This window comes from Plecotus auritus (assembly GCF_963455305.1).
Source record: "Plecotus auritus genome assembly, chromosome: 6".
NCBI classification, from domain to species: domain Eukaryota; kingdom Metazoa; phylum Chordata; class Mammalia; order Chiroptera; family Vespertilionidae; genus Plecotus; species Plecotus auritus.
The window spans coordinates 66552768-66580483 of record NC_137773.1 but is presented as its reverse complement, the minus strand read 5'-3'; the positions used below and the strand labels follow the sequence as shown (position 1 = coordinate 66580483).

General features: G+C 38.5%; 1 protein-coding gene across 4 annotated transcripts in view; it reads right to left on the bottom strand.

Annotated features, from left to right (window-relative positions):
* Positions 1-27716, bottom strand: part of FSTL5 (follistatin like 5) — a 618951-nt gene that overhangs the window by 35708 nt on the left and 555527 nt on the right. For all 4 annotated transcript variants that reach the window (XM_080673147.1, XM_080673149.1, XM_080673148.1 and 1 more), the window contains 2 exons: positions 20577-20684; positions 14345-14469 (listed from right to left, as the gene is read on the bottom strand). In XM_080673147.1, coding sequence (XP_080529273.1) covers positions 14345-14469; positions 20577-20684 — 233 coding nt within the window. The remainder of the gene's footprint in view (positions 1-14344; positions 14470-20576; positions 20685-27716) is intronic.

The window sequence follows — 27716 nt, the reverse complement described above, 5'->3', positions numbered from 1 at the left end:
CACTAGCCAATTAGAATGCATGACAACATGGTGTACACTCGCTTCATACAAGCCTGATTTTTTCACACACATACACATAACTGCAAATTTAAATTATATGCACAGACAAGGTGATCTGAAACTAATTGACACTTTCAAATTTGTGTTATTCAACAGTTATTACAGATGCATCAGCCTGTAGGGATATTCTTTTGTGCATCTCAGTACAGTGTCAGATAAGTTCTGCAAGTAATGGCCAATGTGAGTTGGCTCTGAGGGAGTCATTTACTCACACCACGGTCTGGCACATTTTCTATAAGTGAATGGCGATGAATTATTGCCATTTTCAAAAGCTGCAGGTCTTGACAAAAACAGATAATGCCAAACAATAAAATATCTGCTAATATGACTAAAGTCATAGGGAAGGATTCGATGACTTTGCAGGCTGTCTCACAAGGCAACTTTTGATTTTCCTTTTCCTTTTTAAGCAGAAGAGAAAATAACCATAGTATTCCATAGGAAGCACTGAAAATGAGCACGACACCATTGTGCATGTAACAGAGTCACCAACATACAGACACAGATCTTGGTCCCTTCGTTAGTTTTGTTTTCACAGATAACTCAATGAGAGTAATCACATATCTGGACTTGTTGAGGAAGTGTTTATTTTCTTTCCCCCTACACCTACAGAAAGTGTCTGACAACCTCATTTTCCCACAGAATGGAGTTCTGTCTTGTTTTCCTCATGCTGTTCTGAGTTTCCCAATGTACTTCCACCAGGCTGGTGATTTGTGCATTTTGCTCAAAACACTGACCTGCCTCTGCCCTTCCAGATCACATCTCGATGACTTCTTATTTTAGAGAGTTTTGTTTTACCGCATTTTCTTTCCAGCCTTGTGGAAATGGAGGTCTTTATCATGGTTGTGATTTCTACCACTAATGGTATTTTACTTCAAAGTGTCTGAAATGAATTACACTGTAGGACTGATGTTGAGGGCAGCACATATTGAGCATAATAAAAATAACTGTGAGAGATTCTTTATTAATTTGTTTTGAGTACCTATTGATATTCTAAGCAAACTAAATAATAAATTTTAAGAGAGTTCAAACATTTACTTGCCTGACACTGATTAGGTAATAAGCATACAAGTTTATCATTTGTTTACTTTGATGCTGACATTAAAAAGAAATTCCCCAGTATTCCAAGTGACAGGTATTTATTTAGAATTTTTCCATGTCATCTTTCTTTTTACCGAATTTTCTCCAAATATTTCTAGTCACAGATAAGGGAATTCATAGAGCTCACCATAGGAATGTGTGAATCAGCAATGGTTAGGATTGACAAAAAAATGACCCTTGGTTTTGAACCTCTTCCTATATCATATTTGCTGAGGAGTATGATTAGCTTTCTCTTCAGTACCAATATTAAAATTCCAAATTAAAATGAATAAGTAAATGAGGCTTCCTGCGCCTTATAAATTATTAATAAATAAATTGAATGTCAACTTCAGATAATACTGTTCTTCATTGTGTTACAATTTGGTAAAGTCCTCAAAAAATACATTTTAGAAATATTAGCCATGGGTTATGTAGGGTTCTAACTCATTTGTAAAGCTTACCAATTATTCAACATTGCTGTAAACTAGTTTGCTACCACATTAAAACTGAGAAACCTATTAAAATATATACTCCAATATGCATTGCTTAGAACTAGGAAAGAAAAATCACTGAATAAATGTCTCTAGAGCATTTTCAGAATAACATGAAAGACATAAACCTCAAACAAACAATCCAGGAGATTTATAATGAAATCTCCCTGAGAGAGAAAGAAGTAGATTCTTTAAACCTTAGCAGAATTAAAATATTCCCAAGGTCCAAGGTTTTGTTCACTCACAAGTTCTAGTCAAATCTTAAATAAAATAAAAAGTTTCCTTTTGAGCAAAGACCTAGTAAATTTTCTCAGCACTTAGAGAAAATGAGGATTTGCACAAGCCATAGAGATAGATGCTCAGGCTGAATAAATAAGTGGCCCCATCTATAACTTATAATTCACAGGACTCTGAGAAAACTTACAGATGGCAACCCTACAGGCTTGGTGTTACTCTTGAGCTGACTCAAGCGATCCAAATATCTGCAAACTGCGCTGTCTCCATATAGTGTTACAACTGGTTGATAAGTGGCAACTCCCTTGTTCCACAGAACCTAAGGCCATGGAGAAGTTTTCAGTAATTTGAAACTAGGACTTAGCTCACTGCACTTTTTTCTTTAGTACAGAATCACCATGCCAGACAGACATTCAGAGAAACATGACTAAATGCATTCTTTTAAAACAAATATTTACTAAGTGCTAATACATGACACAGGAATAGAAAAACTTGCATGAATTAGAGTGCATTTGAGTTCATCCAGGAGATTGATATAAATTAAGAGACCTAACACAGAATCAGAAAAAGCACTTCAGACAAAATAAATTGTTAAGTGGATTTAATGAATATGCAATAAGAAATACATGAAGTTTTTTTTTTTTCCTTTTTTTCTTTCTAATGCAGAGCTGTATTACCGTAGCTATAAACTTGGGAAGAGAAATCCGTGGTTCTCTGGTGAATTTTGAAGTATGGAGAAAATGAGACGTATGGAGAAACAGTAAGGAGTTCATTACATTAGTGGTGAGAGTTAAGGGAGTTCAGGCTGGGGCCATGTCTGGGACACAGGACAGAAACAGATAAATAAATAGACCTTATGAAGTTAGACATGAGCAGACAGCAAAATATTACTGCAGGGTCTGCAGAAACTATAGATACTACACCATATTTTTTTCTCTGCCCCTCTGAAATCATTTACATTTGGAAGAGAAAAATGAAACTGATCGAAGCAATATTAAATACGGTGTTAAAAGACTCAAAGGAGTTGAAGAGCTAGTTTCCAGTCTAGGTCCGTGTGAGTCTCAACTACAAATGAGAAATAATGAAAATTGAAAATGCCAAAGGGACTCCAATTATGGAAATTACAGCAAATTTTAGAAAAGGTGGTTTTGAGATAAGCTTTGAAGGGTGTATTAAGCAGACAATGAAGAAACAAGGCATCCTGCAAGTAATTGCAGAAAGGCAAGAAAATATAATGTAGGTCTGCTGTGAGGAGTGGAGTTTTATTGTGGCAGAGGTTCACAAAAGCAAGAGATGGGGATGTTTTAAAGGCAAGCTCAGGCTAACTTGCAGAGCACATCAGTCATCAGGTTTTGAACTCTGAAAATCAACAAAAGACTTCAAAATACTATCTATACTAATAAAAGCCTGGGAGGCGTCTCGCCCTCCCATCATCACAAGATGGCCACCTCCATGTCATCACAAGACGGTCACCACAGGATGACCGGCACATGATGGCCGGCAGGGGAGGGCAGTTGGGGGCAATTGGGCAGGGGAGCAGTTAGGCATCAATCAGGCCAGCAGGGGAGCGGTTAGGAGCCAGCTGTCCCGGATTGTGAGAGGGATGTCCGACTGCCAGTTTAGGTCCAATCCCTGTGGGATCAGGCCTAAACTGGCAGTCGAACATCCCCCGAGGGGTCCCAGATTGGAGAGGGTGCAGTCTGGGCTGAGAGACAACCCCCCAGTGCACGAATTTCGTGCACTGGGCCTCTAGTAATGTATAAAGTGTTAAGACACTGAATTTAGACACAACTGAGTTTATAACTGGTTCCAACATCTATTGAGTAAGTAATTCACCCTATGTAGAATAGGGATAAAAATTAATGTAGGTGCTACATTAATTTTAAATGAGGCAGTGCATAAAATGTTCTTAGTTCAGTGTCCGTCATAGAGTACTAGTAAGTGCTCAATGTTTCTTAATTGCTATTAACAGCCTATATAATAAAGAGGTAATATGCAAATTGACCATCACACCCTTACAAGATGGCTGCCTACGACCAGGCCGGCAGGGGGGTTAGTGAGGGATGACCAAACAACTGAACAAGCCGGCTGCATGGGGCGACCAGGCCGGCATAGGGGTTAGTGAGGGATGACCAAACAATGAACAGCAGGCTGCATGGGGTGACCAGGCTGGTGGGGGAGCCATGAGGGGTGACCATGCTGGCAGGGGGAGGAAGTTGGGGGCGACCAGGTTGGCATGAGGGGGCAGTTACAGGTGACCAGGCTGGTGGGGAGGGGGGGAGTTAGGGGCAACCAGGCTGGCAGGGGGGGTGGCAGTTGGGGTGACTAGGTTGGCAGGGGGGCAGTATGAGGCAACCAGGCCGGTGGGGGGGGGCAGTTAGGGGTGAGCAGGCTGGCAGAGGGGCAGTTGGGGGCAATTAGGCTGGCAGGGGGGGCAGTGAGGGTGACAAGGCTGGCAGGCGAGGTCAGTTAGGGGTGACCAGGCCGGCAGAGGGAGCAGTTGGAGGCAACAAGGCTGGCGGGGTGGGGGGGGGTGGGCAGCTGGGGGCGATCAGGCCGGCAGGCAGAGGCAGTTAGGGGCAATCAGGCCGGCAGGCAGGTGAGTGATTAGGAACCAGTGGTCCAGGATTGTGAGAGGGATGTCTGACTGCTGGATCGGGCCTAAACCGGCAGTTGGACATTTCCCAAGGGGTCCAGAGATTGGAGAGGATGCAGGCTGGGCTGAGGGGACCCCACTCCCGAGAACAAATTTTGTGCACCAGGCTTCTAGTATTATATATATGGACAGTCCTATGTTTTACTGAACACTTTGATGAGTTAGCATAAGGACCTCTGAGAGAAGATGCAAGAGCTATTTTACTTTGCATAATAAAACTCAAGAGTCAGATTTGCACTGTAGAGTGTTTCTAAATTATGTCATTAGTGCTTCATTGATTTTCTCAGTAAAAAAATTGCTGTAGTATCAATCTATTTGGAGACTTTATTAAATGCTAGGAGTAAATGTCTAGTAATCATACCTGAACAAAATGTTTTATTTTTTAAAAAAGTAACCTACATATTTTGAATATAGCTTGCTCTTTAAATCCAACCTCATTTCCCCATACAACAAAAATATTACATAACAAATGCAGGCTACTAATATGATTAAGTGATATTCTGTCAAAAGAGGTGCTGGTTTATTTGGTTCATCCACGTTGGACACAAGACTCTTTTCTTGTAAGGCTCAGAGCCCTGTTAACACAGGGCCAAGCAGGGAAGCAGACAGGACTCTCTAACTCAAGCAGTAATCAAGATACCAAGCTGAGCACAAACATACAATACTTGGCTTTAAGCATTCAGTGATTTTCTGTCTAAGTATTTTACACTCAGTGTTGGGCTGCACAATATGGTAATGAAGGATGAAAGTACTGCTTAAAATAAAGACAAAACCAGTAAGCATAATGAAAAAGAAGAATGGCATTATAGATCAAAGCCTGAAGAGTGCGGTGTGTTTATTTCTTTAAGAAATAAGGTGAAGAAAGTTATCAAGTATTTATGTAGAAGAAGCTTTGCACAAATATAAGAATGCTGGAAGGTTTACCAATAATGATTTGTATATGTATGTTCATACTCACTCATAAAAGTATACATATACAGTTTGCTTAATAAACTATTTATGAGTGTTCTCTTTTTCAGGTAGAGCAGACCCTAGGCTGTGGGAAAGTAAGGACCCCAAGAGATAGTAGGTGCTGACAATCTAGTTAGTGTTTATGTGTAGGAGAGAGAGGGAATGTAGAAGCAAAGAAACTGGGGAAAGAAAAGGTCATAATTTCAGAATTTATAAATGTTTCAGATATTCACTATTTGAGAGACTACAGATAGAAAGAGTTCTAACTTCTGGGATATTTGGAATCGTTTTGTTTGTTTGTTTATGTGATTTTATTTCTCTTTGTGAGAGTAATTAGCACATAAGTATGAAGGTAAGAAAAATATTGAACTTCACTGAATTGTGATTTTGTGAGATCTTCATCTAAGAACCATTTTTTTAGAAACAATTTTGATTGCTGCTTATTATCCTAAGACTACACTGTATTCTAAAAATGTATTTAATAATTGATATTTTCAATTTCTGACCTGCTAGGATTTCAATGGAACCAGGCAATTTTAGTGCTGGAATTGTATCTCCATACACCTGGCCTGCCCATGCATCAAGTCACTAGTGTAGAGTTGTTTTGATATATGGCTAACCACATATATATAATTTTGCTTTAACAAATTTGACAAAATATGAGGGAGTATGATACACTTTACTTTTACTTTCACAGGATGTTTACTTTTCCCTTGGAGAAGCTTTAAGGAAACATATATCAAACCCAATCCCTTCTTAATCATTTCCTTGCTGTAATTTATAACAGAAAAGGAGTGCTATAGACTTCTCTTCATGCTGCCAGAATGGTACCCACTACTTATTTCAGTTTTCCTCATCTCTGGCAGTGGAGCCATAGCCATTGGCTGTCAGGAATTTGATAGATCTGAAACAGGATAAACCCTTAGCTCCTTACTATCATATGTGACTGCAAGCACTCTTACATCCTAAACCTGTTCTGCTGCGCCATGTCATGAGAAGGCAGGGTTCTTTGGAAAAACAATGATGCTGGGAAAAAATAGAAGGCAGAAGGAAAAGAGGAAGACTACATGAGAGATGGATTGATTCCAAAACAGAAGCCATAGGGACAGGTCTGCAGGAGCTGAGCAGGGCTGGTGAGGACACGACATAGTGAACATCACACATTCACAGGGTTTACAGGAGTTGGAGCAGATTTAATGACACCTAACACACACATTCTTACATTATTCTCTTGTAGTTAGACAGGCATGAGCAGAGGAAGGACCATAGGTCAGATATGGAAGGTGAGCAGGGTGGAAAGCCTGGGTACCTAGCAATGGGCAAAAGAACCTCACTCCCAGGGTGACATTTCTTCCCTTAGCATGTCGCCTCATGTGGTAGGAACAAGGGGGCCAGAGAAATAGCCTCATGCCACTGGCATAAAGCCCTTGCACAACCACTCCCTTTAGCACTAAGCCAGCTGTGGGCAAACTATGGCCCGCGGGCCGGATCTGGCCTGTTCGGCTGTTCTATCCGGCCTGCGGAGCCGAAAGACCGTACCCTTTTATGTAATGATGTTTACTTTGAATTTATATTAGTTCACACAAACACTCCATCCATGCTTTTGTTCCGGCCCTCCGGTCCAGTTTAAGAACCCATTGTGGCCCTCGAGTCAAAAAGTTTGCCCATCCCTGCACTAAGCCCTCAGGACAATGAGCTTCTGAACCGCATCAGATAATCTTAGGAACAGAGCCTCAGGTCTGTTGACCACAGAGACAGAATTTTGGTCAAACTAGAGGTAACATCTAGGCGTCAGTTGTGTTTCAGCTTCACACATAGAAAAGCAGCAAAACCAGGCAGAACAATGCCATGTCTGACATCAGGACCAGATGCAATGACTACTGAACCCCTGTCCTGGCACTGAGCAATCAGTGGAGACTGGAACACTGACAAGACACACCTGGAAAGCATATAATCTCCATTGAGATTCTCCCTTGGGCCCTCCCCTAAAATCCCAGCCCTTAAGATGAAAGACTCGGCTCTCTCTCTCTCTCTGCCAGCGCCTTCTTCCTTAGGTGTGTCTCTTTGCCTTTCCTTCCCCTAAACTCCAAGGTTCCCTTCTTTTGCCTCTGTAACTTGTTTTCTCAGTCCACAGAGCCCAGTGTGCTCACTTCCTCCACAGCTCACTTCTAACTCTGTGACTTTCTAAAGAACCTTTTGCTTGTATTTAAGTCTTGGCTTTGAAATCTTTCTTAGCCAAAACTCAAATACCTAGCTTGCTGAATGGAAGTCCAATCCAGTAACATTCTGGTGCCATTTCACCACTAACAATCTTAGCTCTCATTTGATATTTGAGGGCCCTAAAAGAGTGCGTCCAGCTACCCTTCTTTCTAGCTCATCCAAATTAAAGAGTAATGCATGGGTTCACTTTCCACAGAGTTCCTGAAGTAACCAATCTGAGATATTCATTCAACACTAACATGATCTTGGGGTAGGTTTGTGGTGGGAAAGGGCAGAGTGTTACACAGAAATTTTTTGGACACTCTACTTGTTAATTTTGTTCAGCAAGTTAAGTGCAGAGAGGGGGAAAAGTGTGGGAACTGGCAATTTTAGGTTTTTAAATAATTGCCTATTGCTTTCAAGGTCTCCCTGACACTGTGATTTACAGATCTTTACAGATCTACTGTATTTGGCTTATTGCTTCTCAAGTAATTATTGATTGAAATAAATTCTCTCTCTCTCTCTCTCTCTCTCTCTCTCTCTCTCTCTCTCTCTCTCTCTTCCTCTCCTCTCTCCCTCCCTCCCTCTCCTATAAACATTAATTTTAAGAAACTGTATAATCAACCAATCAACTCATACAGAAAAATGACAATAATAAAGATAGCAGTTTCCTAACTGCTCCATTTTTTTTCTCTCAAAAAATAGAAACATTTTAAAGATAGATCTCTAGAGAAATATACCGGAAAGAAACAAGAGGAGGAGTTTGAAATTCTAGGCAACATAATCAAATGGTGGTGCTGAGGGTGACTTAAAGGGGAGGCTAGCCTTTCAAAGCATCTCAAATAGCATCACCCTAGCTGGCATCTTCCTTTTCTATGTAGAGGACTAGTCCTGGAGTGGTATGTAAATAAGAAGTAATTTCCTTCTTGTATTTACTATAAGTATCCTCTGTGATAATTGACATCCACATGCTTGAACTAGATGGAATTACCTTGGTCTCTAGTCACAGTACTCTAACTTGAGAGAGGACAAGAGCTAGAGGAAGCATGATTTGCAGATGTTTCAAGGGTCCGGATATAAATACATCTTTGCTCACTAAGTGGTACCTGATTTAAATTGCATCGAATACATGATTTAGTCAATGAAAATATTAAACAATTTTTTACTTATAGCCCTAAGTATCCCAAATATTAGCTGTATCTTAGGTGAAAATATCTTGCTGCTATCTTCCAACTATTTTTATTCATGACAATCAAAAGCTTTAAGAAAGACTTCTGCTAATTCTTGCATTTGTTGTAGTTTATATTTTTCTGGCCTTCTTGGAATCATGCATTAAGCTGTATCACATTTCCCATCTCTGCACCACATTGGCCTTCATGTAGTTTCATTTTTGTCCCCCACTAACGAAAAAGAAATCATTCTTTGGAAAAATTAGTAAAAAAAAATTCAAGGGTGGTCCCATGCAAACATTTCATCACTCATTGCTTGGATATTTGCCATCTCATTAGCTTCTCTTACTTTCTCAGTTATTCTCAATCCCCTAATCTTTACCCAGAATTAAAATCAAACAAACAAACAAAAAAAACCATAATAACATGATAAATTCCTGCAAACCAATTGTTTTTCATTCCTTATATACAAACTTTAGTAGAACCTGCAGAAAAAGTTGTAATCTATACATATATCATGACAAGAAATTGACATTCAAATTTTTCTTTTCAGAATGGTACCAAAAATATAATAATAAATTATGCAAGTGTCCATTCTTTATACATTTAATTGCTTTGAAATGATTGTAACACCATTTTTCTCAAAAAATGTATTTTCAAATTAGTTTTTAATTTCTGGCTAATTAAAAAAATGATAACAAAAACCACTAAATCTCCCATGCATTAGCCATATCATAAAAAATTTAAGAGTACTAGAACTATAATATTATTCAAATACATCTATTTACTTGTAATTATCCTATATAATAAGAGAGGAATATGCTAATTATCCATTACACCGTGAGGCATAAGGACCAATAGCGTAATGACCAGATCACGGATCTGCAGGAGGGTGGGGCAGTGAACTACAAGTGGGCGGCGAAAAGCTACAGGGGGGTGGGCAGGGCACCAAGCTATGATGCAGGGAGGAGGGAGGGGAATGGGGAGATCTACAGGAGGGCAGGGCAGCAGGCAGAGAGCTACAGGAGGGCCGCAGAGAGCTACTGGTACATGGATTCGTGCGCAGGGCTACTAGTATTATAATAACTTAGTTCTTTGGATAGAAATTATGAGTAGAACAATGAAATATTTTGCTTTACATTTGTAGAATACTTTTGATTGAAAATAATAAACTACTTTAATTTTTATAATATTTAATAGACATATTGGTTGTTCTGAAAATTATACATGTATATTCATTTTAACAGTTTATTTTTAATATTACCTATGTATGTATTTTTATATAGAAAAAATTCCAAATTGAAATTCTTCATATAAGAAATGTATATTTTTCCTATCATTGCAAAACACACTTCTTTTGCACTGGATAATCTCTTTAACTTTAGATTTATGATTTATGAATTACTTATTGAAGTTTAAGGTTTTTACAGAAAACTCCCTATTAACTGCAACTCTGAAAAATGAATGTCTAGTTAATATACATTGCCAGTTAACTGAATTGTGCAATGAATTACTAATGTAAAAAATACATCATTTATTAAATATTCAATGGAGTCATTTCTGAGAAAATTAACAAAACATAAGAGATAAACTATTCTTAAAAACATATACTTACAGTAATTTAAATAAGTATATTTCAATAAGCATCAGAAAATTGTTATTAACTAAATTTGAAGTAATTTAAATTTTCCCTAAATAATTGCGGAGGGAGGAGTTAACCAAACACACACAGTGGAGGGGCTTGGTGGGTGGGTGCAGTGGGGACAAATGGTGATGGATAGAGGCTTGACTTTGGATGGTGAACACACAACACAGTGTGCAGACGATGTGCTGTAGAATTGTGCAGCTGAAACCTATATAACTTTGTTAACCAGTGTCACCCCAATACACTCAATGAAAAGCAAAAAAAAACCAAAAACATCTACTACAGAGTTTTAATAACCTTTATAAATAAACTTGGTCAATAAACATTTATTCAGTCCCTTTCAGAAGCTCAGCAAGTAGCTGGAACTACTGGGGAGACAGGCTAATAATGCAACCTCTCATATTCGCAAGTGGGGCTCCAAATGGTTGCATGCTGCTCTGGAGTTTTTCTGCATTATTGCCTGGACAAACATTCATATTTAAGAACTAAGAACTCAGGGACAGACTTTTGGTCCACTAACCAGAACACTATAGTGTTAAAGTCCATTTTGATTTAGATCAAACACAGTGTAGCATTGGTGTATCTGATTAATCCCCAGCCTAGGGCTCAGGTAATCTTCTAATTTCTATGGAGAAGGAAGGTACAAATAAAACAAAAATGGGGTATTTTCACTAATAAGCTCTTACTCTACAGTATGGAATAGGAATTTGGCCACATGTGGCCTAAGCTGTGGCGCTCAGGGAATGGGATGGAATTAAGGTGAGGAGCAGAATGAGTGGATGACACCAGGCCCTTATTCTCAAATATTTCTTAAATTGCAATATTAGTTTCCTGAAATTCAAATTCCGCAGGCCACTCAAAAGGGACCTAAATTAGGTTCTCAAGGATTTTTAAAGTGCTTTCTTGTGAAGACTGATTAGTGGTTTGTTTGTTTCTTAAACTACCAGTTTATCTTTTAATATAGGTTTATGAAGACATTTTGGGGACTCCCTGCACCAGTATAGATTATGAGTAGTCTGGACAAACTATTATCGGCAACTTAATATTCAAACATTGTTTTAGGCCGACCCTTAGAAACCATTGAAGTAAGCTGGCAGATGCCACAAGAGCCCATGGCAAAGGGTGTTGCTGGACATGCAGGCTTAGAGCTGCCTGACAGGAGATGTAAGTTCTTATTCCTGCTCTTTGCTGCCCCCACACAATCATGTGTTCCTGAGGCGGAGCTCGCTGCATGTGTGCGATTGTGTTACACACTGAGAAATGCAGTCGGGAGTGTAAGATATATAGCTCTTCCCTCGATACTATATTTTCTGGTTTAGGAAACAGTACAGCACTTTCTTCCTTCTTTATCTCCATTCCTATGAGAAACATGAATTAAGTGGCTACAGGTTTTTAGGCACTAAGGATATAAAATCCTGACACTTGTCCAGGAGCTTTTCAGACATAGGAGATATAAATTATTTGAAATGAGGGTGTAGTCATCTGAGAAAAAAACAGATTGATGTGCAGAGAGGTCAGGGGAAGAAAACTAGTATTAATTAAAAACATACTCTGTGTCAGACCTTCTGATTGACCTGGAAATATATGCCAGGTATAACAGTGAGAAAATAGTCTCAAATGCTGAAAAAACACAATTCATAACAAGATCAGTTTCAGTAACACACGTATAAACACATGCGAAATTTCATTAGAAAAACATGGTACGTGAAAATGGCAGGAGAAAGGACCATATCATATCTATCCCTCAGGTTTTCCTGGGGTGGAACAAATGCTCATTATGTTAAAGATACTTCACATATTTAATAGTTTATTTCTGTAAAGGAATGCTACCTTTTACACTTACTCTTCACTTTAGTAATGGGAGTAATTACTTTGAAGTGCAATAGGAAATTTGATCATTCACATTCATTAAAATGGGATCTATATGCAAGTAGGATTGCTATAATTTAATTTAGTATTCTTACAAGTATTGGCAAAACACTCACACATTTCACTATACATCCCTAAAAGGAAAAAAAAGACATTTAAAAACACACTGAGGCATACTTTTGGGTGTTTCTTATAATATATAGAAATAACTAAAATACAATTTTGCCTTATATGTATTCACAGTATGTGGATGTTCTTCTAATTATTATTAGCTCCAAGTCCCAGAAGATCATAATCATGTTGACCCTAAACAGATGCCGTGTTCTGAAAGTATATCAACTATACATACAACACAGAACCACACATAACACTTACTGCATCCAGACAAAGTTAAACTCCTATCTTGGAAGCTTTTTTTTATACCGTAAGGACACAAGTTACTTGTTGTAAGGTAAAATAAATTCCTAAAACTATACACTCTTAACCCTATTGGTTTTATAACCACAGGACTTTTGCCCTAAATAATTGTATTAACACTGTGGTAGTGGGATAATGGAATAAATAAAAGCAAGTGTTACATATTAAATTATTGATTAGTAATAATTTATCAACAATGAGAAAATAGCAAAGTAATATTTATTTATCATAATAGTGAATGCCAATAAATAAAATTTTATCTTCATAAAGTAAGTATAAAAACATATATTTTTAGGTAACATCTCAAGTGTGGTACCGTTTTCAGTTCATATGCTGATTTCTTTAGTTTCTGAATTATAGTGTTTGCAGCCAGACCTTACAAATTATTATTACTTTGATGCAAATAATATACTTTTTAGTTCTACTTATTTTCCATATAAGCATGTAAAAATTGTGATAGTATTTATGTTTTTAATCACTTTATTGTTAAGCATATAACAGGCATTCTGAAAATAATGGTCAATTGCTTGAGAACTATACTTAAACTCTTACATACTTTGCTGTACAAAAACCAGTTTACATAATGTCTTGACTGTGAGCCAAAATTCTGATTCATTAATCCCCCTTTTAATTTTGCAACTTGAATTTTTCATTCTTTCAGAATTCTTACAACTTGAACTTTTAGATGAGATAATTTTCAATTTAATGTAAGGGAAGCACATATACACTGCATTCAAACAATGGCTCACAGAACATAACTGGAGCAGTTCCCCCTCACGGGAATTCACTTTAGAAGCAGGTCAACATATTACTTTGGTTCAGATTCAGTAACATTATTAAGCAATAGTAAATTGTGAAGATACATAATTCTAGAAATTATGATATATCCAAAGTATCCTCCTTTTAAGCATTTAACTGACTTCCATGAAACTTAGAGTGATGTCACTAGAAACTTCTACCTTCTCACCTCTTGTAAATACACAGAGATCGAACATGCCAACACCATGTTTTCTCATAGTGCAGAACTCAAACATTTCATTTCAACTCAAATGTCAGTATTTTGCAAAAGCCTAATAAGACCCTACTTATTAGTATTGGCAAAAATATTAACTAAAAATTTGATTTAAAAATACAACTTGCCCAGTCGGCATGGCTCAGTGGTTGAGCATAGACCTATGAACCAGGACGTCACAGTTTGACTCCCGGTCAGGGCACATGCCCGGGTTGCGGGCTGGATCCCCAGTGTGGGGTGTGCAGGAGGCAGCCGATCAGTGATTCTCTCTCATGTTGATATTTCTGTCTTTCTCTCACTCTCCCTTCCTCTCTGAAATCAATTTTTTAAAAAATGCAACTCTATCTTTATAAATTCATTTCTGTATTGGGCTTATGAAGAAATATATGACAGGAAATTCATCACTAATATTGATAAAAATTCATCAAGCACATGAGACAAAACAAAATCATGTGCACTTTTGTGTGTCTTGTTTGTGTAACTGAAATATGTGTTAGGGTTTCTTGTGGCTTTCTGTCAAGATTAGAGAGAAATCTAAAATGGATCATTCATTTTAGCACTTACCTCATGTGGGTGATGAGGAGTGTGGTAGTGGGAATGAAAAAGTCATCCACTCGGTCAAACTGCTTTCCCACGGGCTGGGTGTGGATAGTGTGGTGAGGCACATTCCCACTGGCCAGGGTTATTACCTACACAGAACACACCCTGCTTAGATCTTGGCAATGCATTCCCTTAATAGCATCAGCTTTCTGTGTATTTAGACAAGAAAATAATCTCTGGCACAGACTCTTTATTGTCACCCTCAAAATGAGTATATTATTAAGCAAATTGGAATTTTGTAATTGCTTATTTTCAAAGTAGAAACTTCAGTTTTTAGAAGACAGTAAAAGAAAAGAAAATGATTTGTCATGAACAGTTTCTGCTTAAAATATAAGATGAATATGCTATTAAACAACTGCATTATAAAAAATTAACTTTGCTATAATGAGAATAATAAAAGCAAGCATACATATGTAAATAAGATGTTAGTTTTCTTCCTTTTTTTAAAAAACAGCTTTGTTGAGGTATAATTGATGAACAAACAACTGGCCCTCCCATGAAACAGAGGGGGAAGCATGGCACTGAAAACTCCAAAATAAATCATACCAGATATTTTAGGTCTTAGAAATCCTAGAACAGATTAAATCTTATTTTAAAACATTTCCTCCTATACATGTAAAATAACAGATTTAAGTAAGTTTTCATCAGAGCTTTCTTCTTTCCAACTATTCATTAATTGGTTTTTAAAACTTTGATAGTCCATTAAAGAAAAGATAACTACATTTAAAGTTTATTACTCACTAGAGGCTGGTGCCTGTGTCCTCTCACAGTCCGGGAGCCCGTGGGGGATGTCATATTGATGGCTTAGGCCCGCTTCCCCTGGGGCGCGGGCCTAAGTTGGCAGTCGGACATCCTTAGCGCTGCCGAGGAGGCGGAAAAGGCTCCTGCCACCGCTGCTGAGCTTGCCAAGTGTGATCCCAGCTTCTGGCTGAGCGGCACTCCCCCCGTGGGAATGCACTGACCACCAGGGGCAGCTCCTGTGTTAAGTTGAGTGGGATCAGGTAGAAACTGGCTCTCCGACATCCCCCAAGGGGTGCCGGATTGCAAGAGGGTGCAGGGCAGGCCGAGGGACCCCACTGGTGCACAATTGGGGCCAGGGAGGGACATGGGAGGTTGGCCAGCCAGGGAAGGACTGTGGGAGGGCTCCAGGGTGTGTCCAGCCCATCTTGCTCAGTTCTGATTGGCCAGACCCCAGCAGCAAGCTAACCTACTGGTTGGAGCGTCTGCCCCCTGGTAGTCAGTGCACATCATAGCAAGCTGTTGAGTGGCCTTAGCATATCATTAGCATGTTATGCTTTGATTGGTTGAATGGTTGACTGGACGACGGACACTTAGACTATTAGGCTTTTATTATATAGGATATCCTACTATACATCAAATTCTATCAGTTTTTTTTTTCCAGTTTCTCATACTTCCATGTGTGTGTGTTTTTTTTTAATTGTCTCTGCTGCACAACTGTTCTGTTAGCTTTTTAAAGTATCTTCCTGCCTCCCCGCTTTTTCATATGGTCCTCAAATTAAGCTTCCTAAAGTATTGACTGACTCCTTCCAAACTGAGTCTCTTCCCTTAGTTTTTATGACAGGAGTGAATAGCATTTTTATTTTTAGCACTTTTATTCTGAAAGGTTAATTTTCTTTCAAGTGAGTATATATTCATTGAGTTCCACTTAAAATTGCCATGCTCAGTAAAAATTATATAAATTATTAAAAGTTAGAATAGCTCAGTTATGTTACAGTTAAAAAAAAAAATAACAGGAAATAGTCCTTTAAGTCTTAGTGGCTTAGAGAATAAGGATTTTGTTTCACACGTTACGTTCCCTGAGGAATCTGCAGGATATCCACTGTTATCTCTCAGTGTTCCACACTGAAGGAGCAGCTGACTACCTCAAATGCTCCCATCCACAGCAGCTCTCATTTGCCAGAACCAGTCATATGGCTCCACTTAACCAAAAGGAGCTCAGCATGCGCCAGAAGGAGAGAGGACCAAAGAGTTGATAACAACCTTTAAAGACACTATACCTGGTTTTTGTTTGTTTGTTTTTGTTTTTTTAAATATATTTTTTATTATTGATTTCAGAGAGGAAAGGAGAGGGAGAAAGAGACAGAAACATCAATGATGAGAGAGAATTATTGATCGACTGACTCCTGCGTGCCCCCAATAGGGGATCTAGCCCACAAGGGCACGTGCCCTGACTGGGAATCGGACTGTGACTTCCTGGTTCATAGGTCGAAGCTCAACCACTGAGCCACACCAGCAGGGCTATATCTGTGTGTTTTATTTTTTTAAATGAATATCAGTGAGAAAGTTGGCACTGGGATTGTAGCCATTCATAATAATGTCTGCAAGACTTTAATAAAGGTGAACAGAGTAATAGGGAAGAACTCTCCAAAATTTTTTCCCTTTTGATTGTATAGTGTATAACTCAAAATGCATGTACTTGTATTTGAAATTAATAATACTTGACTGACTGAAGCAATAATAATATTTACTGAGAGCTTGCTGTGTGTCAATATGTGTTCTAAGTAGTTTCCAGGCATCACAGGATTTAATATTCATACAATACTAAAATGTGTGCATTGCATCCTAACCTTCCCAAAATTACTGATGCAAAAATATGTCATGCCACTAAAGGCATATTAACTGAGCACCACTTATGTGCTTGGCATAGTCCTGGCTGTAAACAACACAAGGCTGCTTCCTTAGCTCCCCGCTATCTGGTCTTTGTCCCCTGATGGCTCTGGGTCCTTCTCACTGCTGGGATTGAGCAGGACCTAATGGATGGCCAAATTCAGGACTGAGACGACTAAATGCAAGGATGCACCAATTGATCTGATGCACATTAATCAATATGCATCTTTCAGCAACCCCTGGCTCATTCCTAACGGCATCCTGCCATTGGTCTCTCTAGATGTGTTGCCTTCCACATACCCAGAGCCTCCACCTCCCAATGTCACCCCATCTGGCCGTGGCCTACTTTCTGACCAATAGCAAATCTAAGGACTTTATTCCACATTATTTCTTAGAGATAGTTTCTTCTCCAATTGTTTTGCATTTGAAAAGATATTACAGAAAAACTGTAAAACTGTGCAGATGACAGACTCATGATTTTTAGGACAGCATTTCTTAAATTTTTATCAGGCATGATGTCTTAAAAAATAACTCTGATAAATCTTTGCAAATTCACTTAAGAACACTAATTGGAAAAATCATTGTCTTACATACCTAAAATCACAGTACATGTGTTTTTATTTATTAATTATAAATATCACAGAAATAACATATTTTGCTTTCATAATTGGCAAAGATTTACAGATTTACTAATTATCAAAAGGAAAACAAAGAAGAAGGAATGTAAGTAGGGCTTTCTGGTCCTTAATAAAATGTTTTTGCTCCTTCAAGTGTCACTGGGTACCATTATAAGATATACTGCATTAAGGCAAAAAAGTTGCTGACTAGCCTTTACATTCCAGCATCAATCTCTCTTTCCAGTCTAACCTTTCAACATGTGGCATAGACACTCTAGCAAAAGTGAGAGCTTGCTCATGTTTTTGATCTGGTGAATTCCATTTCTCCAAAGGAAAAGTATTCCCATTTTCATGCAAATCTTAAAACCCATTTCCTTTGGGGATGTTTCCTGATAAACCTGTTCTGTTGGGAGACAATTATCTATAAATATTTGATATTTTTGCAGAGTCAGATCTTTTTGAGCAAGGGGCACTGGCAAACTTTGTTAAAGGATGATGTCAGTAAAAGTGCCTGGGATGCTAGAGATGGTGTTTTGCTCCTGATATATTTAGAAACTTAAGGCCTTTGAGCCAATTCTTGGCATTCCAGTGTACTGACTTGTCCCTCCCTCCCAGGACAAGATTTGTATATATTTCTGAGAAATAATCTCTGTCTCTCACAGGAGAGGATGGGCTGAGGGAAGCAGCCTGAAAAAACATAGGGGCACATATTTTCAGGGTCCTTTCCTGTAGTACAACTGTGCTGCACATGCAGGGTAACATTGGTCTTCCCCACATCACCCGATGGGGGTTGGAGCTGGAGAATAGCCGCTAACATGCTCCAGAGGTAAGAAATGGTTCATTCTCTGATCCATAGACCCTGCATTTTCTTTCTCTTTCTTTCTTTCTTCTTTCTCTTTCTTTCTTTCTTTCTTTCTTTCTTTCTTTCTTTCTTTCTTTCTTTCTTTCTTTCTTTCTTTCTTCTTTCTTTCTATCATCTATCTATCTATCTATCTATCCATCTATCTATCTATCATCTATCATCTATCTATCTATCTATCATCTATCATCACCCACCATCTACATACATATAGATGTGTGTACATACACACACTTCACACACACTTTATGTAAATAACTTTTCTTGTATATAATATTTTAATAATATTTCTCACTTCCTAAATTTTATTTCATATTTTCAAGTGTACCAGAAAACATTTTAAAAATTTACTAAATTTTATTAGCATAATTCTCTCTCTCTCTCTCTCTCTCTCTCTCTCTCTCTCTCTCTTTTTATTCAGAGAAAAAGAATCCATTTTGAGAAGGCTGGATAATGTGTGGAAAGTTCCTTAACACTTATAAAAAGACTTTCCCCCCTCTTCTGCATGGTATTAAAGATGTTTGCCTAAAGTTATTTTTAAATCATACCTATTCTATTTATCTTGTCAAGATTATATTTAAATACAAACTATCAAATGATTAGAGCCTATGAGCATATTGTGGCAGATCATTCAGACAGTGGTCCACAGTGAAGATTGTGCTCTTTCCATCAAGAGATTGGCTATTACTCCATCCTTTAGAATCTAGGCAGGCAGTGTAACTTGTTCCATCAACAGGCTAAATGCAATTACTTATGTAAATCCTGGAGCCCAGATTTTAACTGGCCTGGCGACTTCCAGTATCTTGTAACCTGGAATCACTGTACTGTGAAGGTGTCAGTCCAACAGATGAACAAGCACACGTAAGACACACAAGACACCCAGCTAAGTACTACCACCACAGGCAGAGGTAGGAGTGAGGCCGTTTTGGACCTCCCAGCTCTTGTTAACAAATGATTTCAGCATTTCAGCGAGTACTCCCTGATCTTGCCCACAGAAATACCCAGACTGTCAAGCCATAGAATTTGTGAGTGGTAAGTCATCCTTGAATTTTGTTGAAAACCTCAGTTTTGAATTGCTTTGATTTGCAGCAATAGATAAATGAAATACTGTATCATATTTTAGATGCTTCAAATGACACATATTTCTAGTGAAATATGAAATAAACCATTAACTCTGGTAGTTGCATTAAATTATTTCATTTCAATAAATCTGCTCTTCGTAAGTTAAATATTGTAATACAGAAAATACTTCAAAAACATTAATAGTATTGGTACTGACAATTAATTAAAAATGACATTGCATTCAACAGATTTACTGAAAACTGGCCAAAGTTGAATGACTTAAGATTTCGTAAGAAGATACATGTACAAGGTGGTGCTCTAACCACAAGGTGGTTTAGAAATAGAAAATTTGCAGTTTTAGGGCCAAACATTACTTCCCTTTCTCTCTCTCTTTTTCTATTTAAACTTACAAATCCAAAAATCTAAACAAAGTGCCAAAGAGTCATTGTCAAATGTATACTATATTTTTTCTGCATCTGTCAAGTTCTCATATAACCAACTTCAAGACAGAAGCAAGTGCCACAGAAATTACACCACATTAATTCCCAATTAGAAATGAGCCTGTGCTCACATAACAAAATACTAGCTGTTTGGAGAAAAGTGGAGATCTGTTTTGAGACTTTGTCTACCTCTCCTGGTCTCTGTTTCATGTACCCCACCCAATAGGCCCTGTTTTGAAAAGAGAAACTGAAATTAAAAAAAAAAAATTCTTATGAAATTTGCAGGGAGGCAGGAAACTGTTGAAAGATAAATTTCAACTTGTTTTTTTCCTAACAGTATCATTTTTGTCATCATAGGCTATGCTTGTAGCATATACACCCAACCTTTGATAAATATGTCCTACAATACTTTCCAATTAAAAAAAATGCTTAGAAATCAACTTTTTTTTACTTTTTCTGTGCAGATCTAGATGTGATTAAAGTACAGTCCTCAGGTGGAAGAATATAATTTTTAAATGGTTATAATACCCAATGAGATAGCTAAAGGTTTAACGATCATTATTTGTTCAAATATAGTAAAATGGACTTACCTGAAGTGTTGGAGAAGTCTTTTCCAAGGTACCCCAGCTTAGCACCCAGACCTGATCATGTGATCTGTCATAGTGTAATTTAACTGGGACAGGGTCTGTGCTTACTGCCTGCAATAGGAATTGAAAAAAAAAATGTTTACACACTGAAACATTAGTTAAAAACTATGCCAGAAATTACGGAAGAATTCAAGAGTTTAGATGTCAGATTAAAAATGTATGTTGTGCCCTAACCGGTTTGGCTCAGTGGATGGAGCCTCGGCCTGCAGACTGAAGGGTCCCCGGTTTGATTCCGGTCAAGGGCATGTACCTTGGTTGCGGGCACATCCCCAGTGAGGGGGTGTGCAGGAGGCAGCTGATCAATGTTTCTCTTTAGATGTTTCTAACTCTCTATACCTCTCCCTTCCTCTCTGTAAAAATCAATAAAATATATTAAAAAAATAAAATAAAAATGTATGTTGCTAATTACCTAATTTTCTAAACTCTTACTTGATTAATTTGGAAATGTGATACTTTACTCAAACATGTTTTTATGCCATTTTATAAATAAAGTCTTATGTTCACTCATTACCTATGCAAATTGTATGTCATGGAGAAGCTATTTTAAAAATTCAAGATATAAGTGATTAACCTGTGCATTTTAATCAGTTATTGAATACAGGTGAGAACTAAGTTTATATATTATTAGTTTTTTTTCCATCCCAATGCTGGTTATGGAATTTGACCATCTATAATGCTAAGACACTAATAATATGAGATGTGACTGTAACTCTAATAACAGATTCCCTAATTTATTTTCCTTAATGAGAGATGTAAAATCACAGAAACAAGGAGAAGCAATTTTTTGTACCATACATGATATGGTAAATGTGTTTTTCTGCTAATATTTATAATATTTACCATTAACTTAAAATAAAACTTCCGGAAAATAAATTGCTTCCAGGCAGTTATTTCACTCACTTTAATTTTAAGCTATTTATATTACAAGCTAAGCCCTTTCCAAAGTAATTTGCTGTAGTACTTGCATAGATAAATTTTATAACACAAAACAAATTGTATTCAATAAAACAGCTTTTATTCAATATTGAAAGTATTTCTTTCCAAAGCTCTGTTGGAATATCCTTAGAGAATTTCCTAAGTCCTAGTTCATAACTTAATCCTTTTCTCAGTGGGTTTAGTTGAAGGTAAACTACCTTTGTGGTTGAACATAAGGAGATTCACATTTTAACTAGCATGTTGGCAATTTAGTCTTACTAAAGTATTTTTCTCTAAAACCTTGTTCTGTGTTTTATCTCTGTTTTTGGATTACTGAAGTAATTATTAGATTTCTGAAAAGACCTATTTAAATATTTCTGTATCAGTGTCCTCATCCCTTTCTTCCTTGCTAACAGAATATGGCATTGTTTTGGTATTAAATGGGCAGCAATGTTCTCAGGGAAGATGAGCACCAGAGATTTAGGGACAATGACTTATTTCATTGCCCTTTGACAAATACAAAGTTACCCAACCTCTCCAGGGGTTAGGGGTGATTACATGGCATATTCTAGTTTATCCTATCTAATAAAAGAGTAATATGCAAATTGACCATCACTCCAACACACAAGATGGCTGCCCCCATGTGGTCAAAGATGGCTGCCCCCATGTGGACACAAGATGGCCACCACAAGATGGGCTGCAGGGGAGGTCAGTTGTGGGCAGTTGGGGGAGACCAGGCCAGCAAGGGAGGGCACTTTGGGGGGACCCAGGCCTGCAGGGGAGGACAGTTGGGGGGACCAGGCCTGCAGGGGAGGGCAGTTGGGAGGTACCAGGCCTGCAGGGGAGGGCAGTTGGGGGCAACCGGGCCTGCAGGGAGGGTAGTTAGGGGCGACCAGGCCAGCAGGAGAGGGAGGGCAGTTAGGGGCAACCAGGCTGGCAGAGGAGGGCAGTTGGGGGGGGGGGGACCAGGCCTGCAGGGGAGAGCAGTTGGGGGCAATCGGGCCAGCAGGGGAGCAGTTAGGTGTCAATCGGACTGGCAGGGGAGTGGTTAGGGGGTAACAAGGCTGGCAGGGGAGGGCAGTTAGGGGCTACCAGGCCAGCAGGGGAGGGCAGTCAGGGGCAACCAGGCCTGCAGGGGAGGGCAGTTAGGGGTGACCGGGCCAGCTGAGTGCCACCACCATTGCACTCGCCAGCCAGGAGCCTGGCTCCTTACTGAGCTGAGCTCCCCCTGTGGAAGCACACTGACCACCAGGGGGCAGCTCCTGCATTGAGAGTGTGCTCCCTGGTGGTCAGTGTGCGGTTGTTCCACTGTTCGATCGATTTGCATATTAGGGTTTTATTATATAGGATTGTGATAAATGATTTCTGAGAATAATATTGCATTTCATCAAAAGAGACAATAACAACAGGAGTCTTCCTTGCACCACACTTTCTCTTTCTTCCTGTATTGAATGTTGCCATATGAGAATATTAAGCCTCAATTTCCAAAGCCACTTTGAGGCCATAAAGCAATAAACTTAAGAAGGAAAAGTCAACACTTTGAGGATTCAGCCAGAGAAAAATGAAAGGAAACTAAATTATTGATTATAACCTAGAATAACTATCCCTAGACTTAATGTTAGTTGAAATAATTAAATAGCTTTATTGCTTAAGAAATAGTTAGTCTGGTGTTTTGTTAATCGTACTCAAGTAAGTGCCAGATGTTTCATCTAAATTCTTCATGTACTGATCATTTCAATGCACTTATAGCAAAAAAGCCATCATTGACCATTACATTAATAAGGCAATAAGATTTCCTTTAACTTTTCATATTTTCTTCTTGACATGTTAAACTTGATCTATGTATGCCGAAACCGGTTTGGCTCGGTGGATAGAGCGTCAACCTGTGGACTGAAGGTCCCAGGTTCGATTCCAGTCAAGGGCATGTACCTTGGTTGCGGGCACATCCCCAGTGTGGGGTGTGCAGGAGGCAGCTGATCGATGTTTCTCTCTCATCGATGTTTCTAACTCTCTATCCCTCTCTCTTCCTCTCTGTAAAAAAATCAATAAAATATATTTAAAAAAAAAAAAAAACAACTTGATCTATGTATGATTATAATGGTCAGGATCATTGCATGCAGCTTAAAATGGGATAATCTTTAGATCTTTAAAATGTTAAAGATAAAATAAGTCAATACAAACACCAAACAACAATAACAAAGACCTCATTATTATTCAATTTTTCAGAAACAGTTATAAAAAGAGCAAAGAGCCTGGCCGGTGTTGCTCAGTGGTTTAGTGTCATGGTTCAGTTCCAGGTCAGGATACATGCCAAGGTTGTGGGCTTGATCCCCAGTGTGAGACCTGCAGGAGGCAGCCGATCAATGATTCTCTCTCATCATTGATGTTTCTCTCTCTCTTTCCCTTTCCCTTCCTCTCCGAAAAAATAAAAATATATTTTTAAAAGATCCAAAATCTTTAAATATCTTTCAATATTAGGGAACAATTTGAATAAAAATTCCCAGCTCTGATAAAGTTCTTTTCTGTTCATCAAGCTCTTACAGAAGCATTGTCTGACATGCACATACCACAATCCATATGTTATATTAATATCCACATAAAACAGGATATGGAAACAGTCTCTGTCTTACCAGGAGTCATCTAACCAGTGATCATCAAGGCTGGGGATTTGATAGTCTCTGTTCTTTTCCAAAGTGGGAACCTCTGTGCACATGAAAGACCATCCCTCCTGGTTGATAGTTTAATTCCTGACAATGTTTGGATATGTTGCCCTCCTATTTAGGCCTCATGTATATATAATAAATATTCTTTTCTCTCTCTCTCTCTTTTGGAAGGTGGAAAGAAACTCATGGGCTCAAATATATTCAGTATCATAAGCTGAGAATCATTGAGAGTATACACCTGCTTATGAGCATGTACTCCAAAGTAGCCTTCAAATCTTAGCATCTTTACTTAAATTTAAAATAATAATAACAATAAAACCATAGGAAGTTACTAAAATTTTGTGCGGCTCAGTTTTCTCTATAACACAGTGAACATAGCAATAATAGCAACTTCAAAAGGTTGTTGTGAATAGGTGAGGCAGTAAATGTAAAATGCCTAGGGTGTGCCTGGTAAATAATAAGCACCATGAAAATACTACTGCTACTATTAGAAAAACTAATTGAACTAGAGACATTTATATAACAGTTAGCATCATAGTGTTTCAAAGTTAGAGGCGTAATATCCTTACTTAGCAAATGATAAAAGATACATAGAAGAGAAAGTAAATAAACAGTCATTGTCCTTGACAAATTTAGAGCTAGAAAGTGAAAAAAGAAGAACTTAAAATGTCATAACATAAAGGTAAGGACTAAATGCCATGAAATCTCAGAAGAAGTATAATCCAGGATGAGGGATACAGAGAGAAGAGGATTTAACTGAGCCTTAAAGTATGAATATTTTCACGAATGGGAAGACAGACACTATTATTATTTATTTTATTTTTTATATTTTTATTGATTTCATAGAGGAAGGGAGAGGGAGAGAGAGATAGAAACATCAATGATGAAAGAGAATCATTGATTGGCTGCCTTCTGCACGCCCCACACTGGGAATCAAGCCTGCAACTTGGCCATGTGCCCTGACTGGGAATCAAAACTGTGACCTCTTGGCATGTTGGCCCGGCAGACACTATTTTTTTTTAAAGTTAACTTATGATAAAATGTTCAGGAGGTTCAGAAGCAATTTATGATTAATTGACTTCAAATCAAGTAAGATATATGTATTTGAAAGAGAAAAATATAAATTCATTTTTAAAACAACTTCAGAATTTTAAAAATGTCAGCTCAATATTGTCCAAAGTTTTAAACATTTTGTGTTTCATCATTTCTAAGATTTGGTACTTAATTTAGTTTATTTTCCTGTTTGGATATAAGAGCATACCAGAACTGAAAAAGATATGCAGCTCAAAATGAAGGAAAGTACATCTAACGTATTTTATTGGAAAATGTTTAAGTCTTGGGAAAAAATCAGTTTACAAGATTTCAAGTGTGCAGATATTACACATTTTACAGAAGGAACATTTATATGGTTTCCCGCAACAAAATAATATAACAATGATGAAATTATTCCCAAACAATGTTCTCCAGATTAACCTTGTCATAATGTAATTTTCAGGAAAATGCGCGCGCACACACACACACACACACACACACACAACACCAAACAGATATTTTCCTACTTACATCATCCACTTTTGAAAGGAATAAATTACATATGTTGGATTTTACAAAATGTCTGCTAGTATATTCTGGAAATTACTCTAAATGATCAGTAAATTTAAACCATTCACTAGTAAAAGAGAAAGGTGTTATTTTTGACACTTTAAATAATTTTCTTTCCACAATCAAACCTGTAAATCTATGGGTAATGAATAGTTAAAATATTTCTCCACATTTTATGAAAAGGATTGTAAATATTCTATTATCTTTGACTGCCCTCTCCCTCCCATATCTCACAACCTCAGGACACACGATTGCGCCTGCCTTCTAAATACTGACCTCTTTCCGGCTCCTCTCCTGCTACCCCCATGCACAGAGCCTCTATCATCTCTAACCTCATCACATGATTTCTACCTTCTAACTTTATACTCATCAACTTTATCAACAGATTTATGAGAGTGATTTTATTTTTGGGTGTAAGCATTAGACAGATCATGACATGAATCTGTTCACAACACTACAGAGTGTTCTCATGTCCCTCAGAATGAACCCTAAAATTCCTTATAATAACTACCAGGCAGTACCTGACCTGCCACTCCCCAGTCTTCTTTCTTAAACACCCTCACATTCTATTAGTCCCTTGATGTCTCCAATCAACCAACCATCTATACCAAAAATGATATTAGTTAAAAGACAATGTTCAAGAATATGAATATAAGCATTTTATATATACTCATCTTTCACCTCAAAATTAACCTCATAGAATGCTCATTTATTACTTAGTATAAATTTGCATTTGTTTACTAATATTATTTTGCCAGAAAAATTGTTTTCAAACTTTGCCTTTAGAAGCCTACGGAAATAAGACTTATTTGTAGCAGGTGATTTTAATCCTCACCAAAACAGAACAAAGAAGATCAGTTTTGACCTATTGAATAATTCTGTAAGACTTTGTTTAAATATAAGGTTCTGATACCATAAGTTGGAAATTTTTCTTCCATATCATAAACACTATAATTTTGTACACATAGTAGACTATGCTTGGCATAGTGATATTCAGATAATTAAGCCAGAATCCTTCATCCAAGGATTTGTTGATTTATTCAACATTTTCACAAAGCTCTTTCAAATAACTTAATTACTCATATCTAATAAAAGAGTAATATGCAGATTGACCATCACTCCAACACACAAGATGGCTGCCCCCATGTGGACACAAGATGGCCACCACAAGATGACCAGGCCTGCAAGGGAGGGCAGTTGGGGGCGATCAAGCCTTCAGGAGAGGGCAGTTAGGGGTGACCAGGCCGGCAGAAAAGGGAAGTTGGGGGTGACCAGGCCTGCAGGGGAGCAGTTAGACATCAATCAGGCTGGCAGGGGAGTAGTTAGGGGGTGATCAGGCTGGCAGGCAGAAGTGGTTAGGGGCAATCAGGCAGGCAGGCAGGCGAGCAGTTGGGACCCAGATTGGAGATGGTGCAGGCTGGGCTGAGGGACACCCCGCCCCACCCCTGTGCACGAATTTCGTGCACCGGGCCTCTAGTTTTATTATAATTACACTAGAGGCTCGGTGCATGAAAATCGTGCATGGGGTGGGGGGTGTCCCTCAGCCCAGCCTGCACCCTCTCCAATCTGGGACCCCTTGAGGGATGTCCAACTGCCTTCTCACAATCCAGGACTGCTGGCTCCCAACTGCTCACCTGCTTGCCTTCCTGATTGCCCCTAACCACTTCTGCCTGCCAACCTGATCACCCCCTAACCACTCCCCTGCCAGCCTGTTTGCCCCTAACTGCCTTCCCCTGCAGGCCTGGGCACCCCTAACTACTCTCCCCTGCAGGCCTGGTCACCCCCAACTGCCCTTCCCTGCAGACCCAGTCACCCCCAACTTCCCTCCTCTGCCGGCCGGGTCACCCCTAACTGCCCTCCCCAGCAGGCTTGATCGCCCCAACTGCCCTCCCTTGCAGGCCTG